The sequence below is a fragment of the Balaenoptera musculus genome, chromosome 7, assembly GCF_009873245.2.
Source record: "Balaenoptera musculus isolate JJ_BM4_2016_0621 chromosome 7, mBalMus1.pri.v3, whole genome shotgun sequence".
Taxonomy (NCBI): domain Eukaryota; kingdom Metazoa; phylum Chordata; class Mammalia; order Artiodactyla; family Balaenopteridae; genus Balaenoptera; species Balaenoptera musculus.
The window spans coordinates 21,537,408-21,551,308 of NC_045791.1; the positions used below are offsets into that span (position 1 = coordinate 21,537,408).

At 39.4% G+C, this 13,901-nt stretch overlaps 1 protein-coding gene across 2 annotated transcripts in view; it reads left to right on the plus strand.

Moving 5' to 3' along the window:
- The window catches only part of THSD7B (thrombospondin type 1 domain containing 7B), a 751,247-nt gene that overhangs the window by 384,911 nt on the left and 352,435 nt on the right, over nucleotides 1–13,901 (plus strand). For both annotated transcript variants that reach the window (XM_036856921.1, XM_036856923.1), the window contains exons 10-11: nucleotides 2,613–2,742; nucleotides 7,062–7,165. In XM_036856921.1, the coding sequence (XP_036712816.1) occupies nucleotides 2,613–2,742; nucleotides 7,062–7,165 (234 nt within the window). The remainder of the gene's footprint in view (nucleotides 1–2,612; nucleotides 2,743–7,061; nucleotides 7,166–13,901) is intronic.

The following is a 13,901-nucleotide window of genomic DNA, read 5'->3' on the forward strand; positions in this document are numbered from 1 at the left end:
GATTCAGTGGACAGAGACTGAAGAGCAGAGAAACTGGCGATGCAGCACAGGAAGCCAGGACCTCACTTAGCAGGAAGTGGGTGGCAATAGATGAGAAAGCTCGTCTACCCAGGAAGACTCTTTAGAACCCTGGTGGCTGATCTGATGGAGGACGGGAATGAGGAGTGGGATGGAAAAAAATACAGGTTATTTAAAGCCTTTAAATAACTGGGAGAGGCATAAAAATAGCGATACAATTATAAAAAATTGAAAGATGGTGCAGAGTAAATACTCATCAGTTATAGCAGAAGATCAATAGATGATGTCTAAAGTTAATAAAATGAGAAGCGATGGCATGAACATATTATTTATAGATTTGGAGGTAACCACAGAAGAACTAAATACAGAAAGAGTTCAGAGTGTTCTGGGAGGAGGAAGACAGGGAATGGGTTATAGCTCAGTTGCTTCTCACTATAGTAAGTCTTTTTGTGCTACAATTTTTTAGAAACCATGTGAATATATAATATTAATAAAAGCTCCTTTTTTGTCCTTTTGTTTTGCTCCCCTTAGTGTACTGGCTTTCCAGAAAGTTTCTTCTTTATATGGTTATGTACATTATCTGTCTTTTTTTTTTTTTTTTTGGTGTAAGTCTCCTAGGTTCTTTTTTTTTTTAATTTATTTTTGGCTGCGTTGGGTCTTTGTTGCTGCGCGCGGGCTTTCTCTAGTTGCGGTGAGCAGGGGCTACTCTTCGTTGCGGTGCGCGGGCTTCTCATTGCGGTGGCTTCTCTTGTGGAGCACAGGCTCTAGGCACACGGGCTTCAGTAGTTGTGGCTCGCGGGCTTAGTTGCTGCTTGGCATGTGGGATCTTCCCAGACCAGGGATCGAACCTGTGTCCCCTAGGCAGATTCTTAACCACTGTGCCACCAGGGAAGTCCCCATTATCTGTCTTAAACCCAAAAATTTATTCAGTTTTCTCCTATGCTTCCCCTTCTCTCCATTCTTTATAACCCTCTCTGTGCTTCTCCCCCAGCCCCTAGAAGCACTGGCCCATAAGCCCTACACACACACACACACACACACACACACACACACACACACACACACACACACATCTTCCTCCTGAATGCAATTATGTGTCTTTCTCTGTAAAGTCCATGCACCCTTATAGCTTAGTGCCTTTTCTCAAACTGTTCCCTTGACCTGAAATGGCTTCAGGCTTTAAAATTTTTTTTTCTTTTTTTGATTGAAATGTGGTTGTGTTAATTTCTGCTGTACAGCAAAGTGGTTCGGTTGTACATATATATACATTCTTTTTTTTTAATATATTCTTTTCTATTATGGTTTATCACAGAATATTGAATATAGTTCCCTATGCTACACGGTAGGGCCTTGTTTATCCATTCTATGTCTAAGAGCTTACATCTGTCAATCCCAAACTCCCAATTCTTCCCTCCGCCCAGTCCCCCCTTAGTAACCACAAATCTGTTCTCTATGTCTGTGAGTCTTTCTGTTTCATAGATAGGTTCATTTCTGTCACATTTTATACTCCACATAAAGTGATATCATATGGTATTTGTCTTTCGCTTCCTGAAAAATAAATTTTTTTCTACTTAGCCCTCAAGTGCCAGAATAAAATCTGCCTTCTCCAAGGAGCTGCCTTAGATTTCCAGAGTTAAAAATGAGTACATTTTCTTCTATACTCTCCTGACACTGTACACTGGGTGAAGCTTTTTACTCTACAACATTTCACAACTAGTTGCATATCTATCTGCCCCCCTCTTCTTTCTGTTTAATTGTAAGTTCAAGAATTTGTATCTGCGTATCAAGTGCAATATCTTTGTGTGTATTACCATCTTACACATGGTAATTGAAATAGCTGCTAAACAGCATCATTGATTTTGGTAGTTGCTGTTGACCAGAAGGCATCTAAAGGTTATGAAATGAATGCCCTCACATGTTAAAGTGAACGTCAGCTGTCTTTTTATCGAGACGCCTCTTACCACTTCTGCAGCTCAGCAGAATCACCAGCAAGACATATGTCTATGTTTCGTTCTGTCATAATTTTAGTGCCTCTTCTCTAAATTCCAGTTATACCCATATTATCTCAGGTTATGAGGAATAAGAAATCAAATAAACTAATACCTATAAATAAATATGCTACTAATGTATTAATTTTAATAAGAGTATTTGCAGAGTAAAAAGTAGCCTAAAGAAGGAAGTGTCCCACCTGAGGGAGTGAATCGCTAATAGTAAAATATTAGCCCCCTGAGCTGTTGTTTTGAGATTAAAGAGTATTTCTGGAGTTTCTCAGATTATGCCATAGAACTTTTATGCCAAATGTAATATAGATTCTGGTTAATTTAAAATATATTAAGACAGCGGGAAACAGTCTTCGCATATTAGAACATACAGATTTGAAATTACAATTATTAAGTGTGACGTGTCTTCCTCATAGAAGTAAGATTGTGTATTAATCCCTGGTCTTTGCTTGTTATTCTCATTTCCCAAGTAGTCTTTCCACAGGTTCTTATTTCTTCTCTTTTTTTTTTTCTTTTTTCAGTTGCCCCTAACCCTGGACTTTTTTCTGCATCCACATAAAAGGGCACTATAATTTTATTTTTCCTTTACTTCAGGAAATGCCACAATAAAACAGTCTCGATACAGGATTATCATCCGAGAAGCAGCCAACGGAGGCCAAGAATGTCCAGATACCTTATTTGAAGAGCGAGAGTGTGAAGCTGTGTCATTGTGCCCCACATATCGGTAATTAATTACCTTTTAAAATAATCATTAGACCTTAGAATAAGTCATGACCTATTTCCTTTCATATAATATATGATTATTGTATGAAATACTTGTAGTGAGAAATACAAAGAGGTAGTAGCATTGTTTATCTTCAAATATCTCACTGTTTTCCCCTCTTATCTGGAATATATTTTGAAAGAGTAAAGAATATGAATGTCTAATTAACAGGGAAAAAAAAGAAACAACCATGTTTTGACATGTTTTGATTGTAACTGAGCTGCTGGAGCTCCGCCACCCAGGCAATCAGTTTTCAGGATCAGGATCCAGAGAGATTCAGGAGGAGGTCCTTACTTGGAAAGACACACACACACTAAAAACTTACCTCATTCTATTGTTCTCATCCTAAAGCCTTTAATCAAGAACTAAGAACAAATGTGTACTTTTATAATAATTGTGTATTTTAGTTCAAAAATGGTTCTGGTTTGCAATTTTTGTCATATACACATTTTAAGAAATCTTAGAAAATAGTTTAACCTATGGAGAAATTTTTGTTTTTAGAAAAAGAAAATGAGTACCTTTTAAACTCTGTATGTTACCTATATATGCCCCTTTGGCAAGTTGGTGATTATTATTTATAAAAACAATACCTGAGGTTTGTGTGTTTAGTCATAAACTTCCATTCTTTTAACATTGGATTGAAACGCTGCTTTAAAGTACTCCTGGATTAAATTCAATCACTGTTGAGTTTTACTTATTTGTGAAAACAAGACCGTGGTCTTAAAAATTGTGCTGTTATCACACTTAAAAATGCCTTTAGCAAAAATGTCTAGTGTTTCTCCTGATTATTCGAGAAACTGTGTCTTAAAACTATGGGATTCAAGGGCTAATTTACTCAGAAAAATAGGTTTTGTTTTTGTTTTGGCCACGCGACTTGCGGGATCCCAGTTCTGGACCAGGGATTGAACCCGGGCCCTCAGCAGTGAGACCGCAGAGTCCTAGCCACTGGACCACCAGGGAATTCCCCTTGTTTTGTTTTTTAAGAAGACCTCCCGCTCGTTAAAGTTTAGGATGTCACTGAAGAAGTCCAAATTATGATCAACTGCATCATCCTTTCCTCCCATTGTTTCCATCCGATGACCAGTTTGGGGAGGATGTGAATAAACACTGGAACAAGCCCAGACTACCAGTTTTTGCTCATCCTCCACAGGGCCATTGTGGGAACACTGTCAATATCCCTCCTTTTGTGCCACATATAAATATGGAGGCTTCTGAGCTCAGCAAGAAGAGCTCTCAGGGAAGGTAGCCAATTGAAAAAATTAGCCAAATCAAATATTTTTAGACATTTTATGAACCCAGTGCTATTATAATTAGAGAAAATCCTGGAAACTGGATTTAGTGGGCTCTCTTTCCTATTGTCCACTCTCTTTACTGTCGTGTTGCACTTCAATTTAGTCACTCATGTTTGAACTAGTTTCCATCAGTGACCTCCTGCCGTTTTCCCCAGAAATCAGTTCCACTGTACATGGATGGGATGACTGTATCATGTCTCCTGATGCGTCGTTTAACGTGTGTCCAAGTTACCAGCATGAGTCTATGCCCTTTAGTCAAACATCCTTGAATTTTGAGCAATCTGTTTCCAATTTAGATTTTGCTTTCCCCTCATTGGTTTGTTAGAGAGGCAAGTTAATGTAGACCTTTATCATTTTCTTCTGATTCTTCTTTTTTTAATTCCATTAAGGTGAGACATTCTCACGTTTACCAAATTAAAACAGAATCAAAATGCCTATAGAAATTTTTCTGTAAGTTTGAGTATTTCCCACCATGTTAAGTTAGTAAGTGTTGGAGAGGGGAAATTTCCCCCGCTACGCTTCTTGAGTTCTTGTGGCTGGCCTAATAATACAGTTGACATGAGACAGATTAGCAGGAGAAAATGAAACAAATTTTAATTCATATGCATGGAGGTCCCATAGAAATGGTACCGTAGAAGTGGCCAAAGCAGGCAGCTTTTATACTTTTTAGACAGAGCAACAATAAATCTGTGAAGAATTGACAGGACGAAGAAATGTAGGTTTTGGGTGCTCAATCCGTGAAAGAGTTTGGGCTTGGGGTAGTAGTAAGTTTAAATAGTAACAAGGTTTGTTTATATAGCCCCGAATTCCCTGTCTCTGGTGATAAGGGTGTCCTTCCACCTCCAGATGTAGGGAGGGCACATTTCACAGGAGAGATTTATTTCCTGCTTTCAGGGAGACAGAAGGGAGGGTCAGAGTGTCCTTCTTACATTAACCATTTTTAAAGTAACTTTAATTCAAAATAATCAATATGCAATTGAGGCACATTTTGGAGTGGCCGACAGTATAAGCAAAAGGGAAGACAGCACGGGCGATGTGCCCCTGTATAGCATTGGCAGTGGGGTGTCCCCAGGAGTCTGTGGCTGAGCATGGAGGGCTGTAGGACTGACAGCTGCCCTGCCCTGACGAGTGCGATCGCAGACATGTCACTTAACATCTCTGAGCCCAGGCTTATCCTTCTGAAACTAAGAGTCTAGCAAGAGAGTCCTGGACATGTCTTCCTTTTATTTAGCATGCTAAGCTAGATTGAATTCCTTGGTCTCACTTTAGAAAGTCTTTTGTGAACTTGAGGGATCTGAGTGAATGACATGTCCTAGTTGAAAAGTTAAATTAAACCCCCTGCCATTTCAGTTGCTGTGTTTTGGAACTATGCTTAATGCGTCTATGCATCTACAAAGTAAATTTCTACTACTTAAAAGTAATAGGTGATTTCTTTAAATGTGACAGGTTTTTCTATTTACCTGTTTCCTGATTTCTGCCTAGCTCTTCAGTTATTCTCATTATGGAGCCCACTTGAATGAGTTCAATGATATGTATTTTTTACTTTTACATTTTAATGTACTTTGCTTGATTCTGAAAGATGGTCTGTTATCTAGCCCTTAACACCACCACTGCCTCACTTACCTCCAATTGTTCAAGACACCTGAGACTCACTTAGTCTAGATGGGGGAAGAGGTGGTGGTGAGTGCAGAGATTAAAGCCGGGCTATGTTAAGTGATCTCCGCACGCTTTATGAATCTATGTTCACGTGACAAAGAGAATCCTTTGAAGTGACTTTTCCTGAGCAAAGAAAGTCTGCTCCATGTTCTGATATACATTATTTTTTCTTTTGCTGAGACTTTTTTTTTATTGTGGTAAAATCACATAACATAAAACTTACCATCTTAAACTTTTTTTTTTTTTTGCTAAATTCACTTTTTTGTTGTTGAAGTATAGTTGATTTACAATGTTTTGCCAATCCATAATGGAAAAGAATATTAAAAAAAAGAATGTGCATATGTGTAAAACTGAGTCACTTTGCTGTACAGCAGAGATTGCCATCTTAAACATTTTTAGCTATACAGTGCAGTAGCATTAATTGCATGCACGTTTATGTGCAACAGATCTCTGAATTGTTTCATATTTTTACTTCATGTTTCTGTTTCATTTTTTGACGTAGCATCTCTTATCAGAGGTATTGGCCCATGTGAAAAAGGGTAAAAATATACCCAGTGAAAGAGGAGAATCTGTGGTTACATTTAGAGTTTGGGTTTTCTGGAATATTCTGAAGACACAAGTTTAAGGGCTTAAATCATAGTCTGTCCTGTGGGTCATAAACGTAAAGTTTTGTTCACCTTAAAAGAAACACACACTGGAAAGCCAGAAGGATTCCTTAGATACTGTTTCCTCTGTGGAGAAGAAATATTGGTAATTCCTCAGAGACAGATCCATTCCTCTTCCCTGAGAGGAGCTATCACATAAGATAAGTCCCCATGGCCCCCCACCTCCCTTTTACTCTATAACCTATTGAGACATTTGAGCTACGCCAAAGTCCTAGGAAACACCTTGTGAAAAATTTGAAGCAGAAGATCAAGTGTGAAAGCTTGCACCCAAAATTTTCAAACCTTGATTCTCTAATGCTCCAATGGGACATCGGGATTTTCTCTCTTTTATTTTCTTTTACTGTTTTTCTTTAAACAATTTTTAGTTCGTAAAGAGCTAAGCTGTCTAGATTTGTTCTATGCTTCTAATGCTTTTTATGGCCACTTTGTGTGCAAAATGTCCACATTTTAAAAAGTGGAATTATTGTATTAACCATGGATCTGGGGCAGAGGGACTGTTGCCATCCCTAGTGTGTGCCAGAGCTCCCTTTTATGACATTGGTTTCAAATCCATTTTTATTGCATTACTACCTTTATGTTTTTGGATTTCAAATTCACCTATTTCAAATATTTCTTTTGTATGTTTGTCATGGTGAAATTTCTAGTCTGCTATTCTTTGTCATCACAGGTGGAGGCCACAGAAATGGAGCCCCTGTATCTTAGTGCCAGAGTCTGTCAGGCAGGGAATAATGGGCACCAGTGAAACCTGTGGAAAGGGGGTGCAAACAAGAGGTAAGGGAATTTTAAAACAGTTTTTCTATTCAAATGTAATTCAAAATTATGTTGCTCTTATAAACTCTTGCCTATTTTTATATTTGAATAAGTTGTGATCTTATTGGATTGGATTATTTATATTTATTACTGTTTGAGTTTAAGTTTGGCATTAGTTAATGCTGATATTTTAACCATAACTAGCTAGTGCACCTAAGGACTAATGCAATGTAAACAAATATCTGTTCTCAGCCATTAGCATACGCCAGTGCTGATGTCCAAATGCATGTTGGATATTAGTCAAGGAGTGAAGGATGTGTCAAGATTGGACCCAGTAGTACATATTGTACTTTTTAGGTGCTCATTAAATATTTGTTGAATGAATTAACTAATCATAATAATCATGACTTAAACCTGGTTGTTATATACATACTTAGAGTATGTTTTATATGTAATATACATAGAAAGGAACCATTAAAATTTCTGGAAGATGCTGTGAATAGGCTTCTGGATCTGAGTAAAAGTGCCTTTTATCATCAATGTCTAGAAGGTGTGGCATTTTGAAATCTCTGAAAACCGCTCAGAAACTCGTCAGATTGCTCACTGTTTTGTTTCATTCATGAGCTAGATGCCAATGATATGAGGTTTGATAAAAAGTGCTTTATTCTTTTTTTTTTTAATTCTTTTTTTTAATTAGTAAAAGTTTATTGTGCACACACCAAAAAGACAGTTTGCAACCAGGAAGCACTTAGACCAAAGTGCGGAATGAGAAGAAGTGCTTTATTCTTAAAAATCTGACCACTCTGTTACTAAAGGGATGTATGTAGCAAAATCAGACCTTGTAGGACCAACTGCATATCACTGGTCTCATAATTCAACTAAAAGGCATATTGAGAATTGTTTTTCTTCCTGTTGGATAGGTTATTGTATTAATCAGGATCAGTCATCCCAGGCAGCACAGTAACTCCCTTCTTTGTTGATTCACAGGCATAAGAAGCCCAATGTGGGTGGGTGGCAGTTTTAACTTCTATTTCAATGGAATCGTTGCTGTGTTTTTAGTGGAAACATTCCTCCCTTTGGAAGTAAGGGCTTATAGGGTAGCAGAGCATAAGATTGCAGAGGAAAAGAAAGCAAAAATTTTACTAGTGGATCACTATGGGTAATAATAGGTTGTGCCATTCTCATTCCCACCCTTGACTCCTGGGCCTGTGAATCCTGGCTATGGGAGGGAAAACACCATATATTGGATGCTTCTGGAAAACTTTTTCCCAACCCTGCTAGGTATTGCCACCTAATTGGTACTATAAATGAGTCTTCAAAAGACCTTTTCACCATTTTATCAAGCCAGCTGCTTCAGGATGGCAGGGAACATGGTAAGACCATGAATTCAACGAGCATGGGCCCATTGCCACACGTCACTTGCTGTGAGGTGAGTTCCTTTATCAGAAGCAGTGTTGTGTGGAATACCATGACTATGGACAAGGCATTATGTAAGTCCATGGATGGTAGGTAATTTTGCTAGAAGCATCGTGTGCAGGAAAGGCAAATCCTTACCCTATTTGAGTAAGTACCTATTCTGGTAAGAACAGAACACTACACCTTCATGATGGAAGTAGTCCAATGTAATCAACCTGCCACCGTGTAGCTGGCTGATGGCCACGAGGAATGGCGCCATACTGGGGACTCAGCATTGGCCCCTGCTGCTGGCAGATTGGGCACCCAGATGTGGTTGTAGCCAGGTCTCCCTTGGTAAGTGGAAGTCCACGATGCTGAGCCCATGCATAACCTTCCTTCCTACCACCATGGCCACTTTGTGCATGAGCTCATTGGACAGTGGCAGGGGTAGCTGAGGACAGAGACTGACTGGTACCCACAGAATGGGTCATCCTATCCACTTGATTATTAAAATCCTCCTCAATTCAGGTCACATTTTAAGGAGCATTCACATGGGACCCAAATATGTTTACATTTTTGGCCATTCAGAAAAGTCTTTCCACGTACCACTTCCCTAAATTTCCTTGTCACCAGTTCTCCAATCATGTTCCTTCTAAGTCCCTGACCATCCAGCAAAATCATTGGCCGCAGCCTGTGGATCTGTACATAATCCCACATCTGGCCATTTCTCCTTCTAAGCAAAGTGAACAACCAGGTTTACTGCTTGAAGTTCTATTCACTGGGAAGGCTTCCCTTCCCCTCTGTGTTTCAGGGATATCTCAGAAAAGGGCTCTAGTGTTGCAGCTGTCCATTTAGGGGTTGTGCCCACATATCATGCAGAACCATCCGTACACCAGGCCCAAGTCTTCTTTTCCTCTGTCAACTGATTGTGGGAAACTCCCTAAGGGGACATATGTGCAGGCTGGCAGAGAGAAGGTAGTTTAGCAGGAGTGGGGACCATGGGCAGTTGGGCTACTTCTTCATGTAACTTATAGTGCCTTCAGGGCCTACTTGGGTTCAGTCACACATATACCACATCCATTTGATGATGGAGTGCTGCCGTGTATGCCCTACCTTGTGGCTTGATGGGTCAGATAATATCCAGTGTGCATGGTAACTCTGGTGGCCCGTGGTTAAGCATTCAGCCTCTACTAAGGCTGTAGCTGTTCCTCAAATGGAGTAAAGCTACCCGCAGAGGATGGCAGGGCTTTGCTCCACAATCCTAAGGACCTAAACTGCGATTCACCTATAGGAACCTGCCAAGGGCTCCAGGCGGCATCCCTGTCTGCCACTGACGCTTCAAGCACCATTGAATCTGCTGGATTCAGTGGCCCAAGTGGCAGAGCAGTCTGGAGCTGTTACAGAGCCTTTTCTTTTCTGGATCCCACTCAAAACTAGCAGCTTTTCAGATCCGCTGGCAAATGGGCTACAGTAAATACACACCCAAATGAGGACATTGCCTGGAATCCGAAGAGGCACGATAGATGTTGTGTCTTTATTTTGGTTGTAGGAGGGGCCAGACGTAACAACCTATCTTTTCCTTAGAAGGGATATCTCAACATGCCTCACACCACTGGACCTTTAGACATTTCACTGGGGTCGAAGGCTACTGAATTTTCTCAATTTTTTTATTTCCCACTCTCTGACATGAAGATGTCTTACCAATGAGTCCAGAGTAGTTGTTTCTTCTTGCTCACTAGGTCCCATCAAGATAGTCACCAATGTAAAGGCCAGTGTGATATGTTATTGAAGGAAAAGTGATCAGATCCCTTCAAACTAATATATGAAATAGGGCTAGAAGTTGATAGGCCCCCAAGGAAGGACAGTGAGAGTATATTGCTGGCCTTGCCAGATTAGAGCAGACTGCTTCTGGCCATCTTTATTTTCTCCAAGTACATTAATATTTGGAGTCAGGGCTCCAGCATATGAATTTTAGGGGTTAGAATTCAGTCCATAATAGTTACACCTCGGAAATGATGTCCCTGTGGGAACATTTGCAGATGTAAATTTGATTTGCAAGGTAGTTTGATTCAGGGCTGCTAGGAGGCTATACAGTGATTCTGTAATTTACAAGAAGGGGCCACTTCCTGAAAACATTTTACTTCCATATGTCAGAAAATTATAATAATATAATCTTGTTATTACAAGACTTGTGCTTGCTTTCTTCTGAAAAGTTGCTATAAAATATCTAGATCAGCAAAATCTACATAAATAGTCTTTTAAAAATGGTACCTTTGTGCAGGGCACAACTTAACTCTATATGGTGACCTGGACTTTGATGCTCTGTGATACTAGAGTATCATTATGGTTTGTTTTCACTGCAAAGCCATTTAGTACATTCTGCAGAGACATTGCTCCTAAACTATGTGGAATCTTATCCTATAACGGTAAATTATTCTATCTGTCTTAGAAGTATTTTAAATGGATTCTGGCTGGAGGCCAGATCGTCCTTTAAAGTAGGCAAGGTAGATACCTGAGTTTTCCCCAAGTTAAACTCCACCATTAGAGAATTCCTTGTGTTTATTTGTTGGGAAATTTACACTTTTAAAGCAGTAGGATGGGTCTCCAATTTTAAGACAGCGGAGCCAAGATATTTCTACTCCCATCTTTTCTCTAAAATTACTTCAAAACCAGCAAGGAAAACATGAAAGGGTAACAAAAAAGTAACCTGCAATGAGATCCCCTTTATAAAATTGTTCCTAAAAACAAGAAGCACAATAAGCTCACCTTCAAGTAAATTAGGGCCATCTGTAACCTCAGTCATATTGTATGATGTAGAAAGTGGATGGAGATATAGGGAAAGTACTTTGCAGAGCAGGATTATACCTAAGTGTTGGCGCAGTTGAAGGTGTGGAGGCTGAAGAGAAACAAGATGATTTGGCCTGGACAACTCTGGAAAGGCACCACCTCTGCAAAAGGAAGTGGGCAAGGCTGTGTGTGTGCACGTGTGAGCGCACGCGTGTGTAGGGGATGGGAGAAGAATCAGGAGCTTTTGAGAGTCTGACTAAAGAGCAGTGAACGCTCTCCACACCCAGCCCTTCACCTTGCAGAGTCAGGAAATGCCCACAGTTCATAGCTATGTAGCTCATTTTTGTTCAAATAGTCAGCTCCGACCTATTGCTATTTTTGTGGGAGCCTGGAGGTTTATTCCCTGTGGATGTTAGAACCAGAGAGGCCATGGACTTAGGCAACAGGCAGAGGAGGGTGGAGGCAAGGGGCTTTACTGAAGTCAGGAGGATCAAAGGAAAGTCTGAAGAAGGAATTAGGAGACCCTCAGTCCCTTCCTCCCCTGCTTTGGCATTCTGGTCAGGCAGCTTTTACACCCTTCAGTCCCATGGAAGCCCGATCAAGCTGGAAACACTTTCCATTTAAATTTCTATTTCAGGATTTTTTAAATCACAGAGGGAGGCATGAATTCAGGCCAGTTTGGGATTATAAATTCTCACAAGAGATTTTGGTCCTCTCACTACCCAGTGTTAAATTGTAGACATGTAAGTGGTCTTGCCAAGACTTGTTACTTGGCATGTCTATTTCCAGTCTACCCTTATACTGAAGGCCAGCCTTTGTGGTCATCACTTCTAGTATGGGGTATTTTATGAGGTTCTCCATAACAGTTCTTGAAGTCATGAAAGTGGAAACTTTCTCCAAAAGTCATGAAAGTGGAAACTTTCTCCAAAAGGTTCTCCAAAATTTAATAGAACCCCTGAGGATAAAGGTTGTCCCTCTTGCTTACCTTGCATCCCAAGCTTTTACTTTGTTTTGTGCTTTATGGGTTCCTTTCCTGTGGGCCAGCCCAGCAATCCATTTAGAAGATATATATTTTATCCAGTGTTTTTTTTTTTGTTTTTCATTAGAAAGGCCTTTTATGATTTCTAAGCCATTAAACTGCCCCAAACAGAAGTGCTCCTTGTTTTATCTCATTGTGTTTATATTGCTGACCTGGTTAATTGACTTGTAGTAAGAATACATTTATATAATACTTTAATACTTTTCTAATCAAAAAAGAAGAAAAAGAAAAGAACACAGAAGGGCAGATAGAATTACAGCTGTCACTAAGCATTTATACCATCTTCAAGGAAATGGGAATTTGGGTTCCATTGTCCTAGCTGTCCAATCCTTCAGGGAGAGCTGGGTATTCTCTCTGCACAGCTTCTTGTGCTTTATCTGAATTAAGAAGGGATGATAGCTCAGCTTCTATGGCAAATGAAAATATAAGAGGAGGAAACTTAAATATTGCAACATACTTTGATGTATCTGCCCTTCGTAGGGTAGAATATCAGTACTAAAACAAGAAAAAGTGAGGATGCTGGGGGAGTGAATTTGTCTACGGATACGATCTGATTCTTGTTTTGCTACTCACAGTGACTACTTTAAAACTGGCTTAATGGACTTGCCAGTATTTTTCTTTAGGATAGTGCTTTCCTCTCATTCAAAAGTTTATGCGTATACCCTATCATAGCAGAGAGACTTGACATCTATGACACTAAAATGGATACAGAGTAGGTGCCGGAGATCAAAATTGTGTTGCCTTAGATATCCTTGACTTCCATGAAGTACCTGCATTCTTTTCTTGGTTTGTTCTCACTGAACAATGTTTATGTGGACCAAAGGAGGAAGATCTCAAATCTTCTGTCAAATCTTTTTGTTCTTCCTCAAATTGGTTTTTGTTACTGTGAGAGGCATAGGCTTCTTCCACAATAGTTTTGATGGAATCTGTGTGTTTCTTTTCATTCAAAGGATCTCTTTATTTTTTAAATTGAGTTATAATTAACATACAATATTGTATGTCTCAGGTGTACAACATAGTGATTTGATATTTTTATTCACTATGAAGTGATCACAGCAATAAGACCAGTTACCATCCATCACCATACAAAGTTGTTACAATATTATTGACTATATTCCCTATGTGTACATTACATCCCCATGACTTATTTATTTTATAGCTGGTAGTCTGTACCTCTTAATCAAGGGATCTCTTTAAAAGGTGCTCTTCCAGAAAAAAAAAAATTGGGCAAAGTCATCCACTTTCAGAATAAGTTCTGGATTACTTTTATTTTTAAAAGGCAGGGAGTTAGAAATAGGAAGAAGTTAACTTTACAGGTATCCTTGCATTTTAAGAGTCTGGATGATTGGAATTTTTATTCTCCACTTGGAGGCAGTCATAGTCATTTAACCTTATAAGTTGCACAAGTTTATTTTCTATCATATTCATCTACATAGATCACAGCAAGAAGTCATTTCAGTGGATTCAGAGAGGAAAACAAACACACAGGATTCAACTATGACTGAACAATAGGCTAAGACAAAGACAGTCACTGTC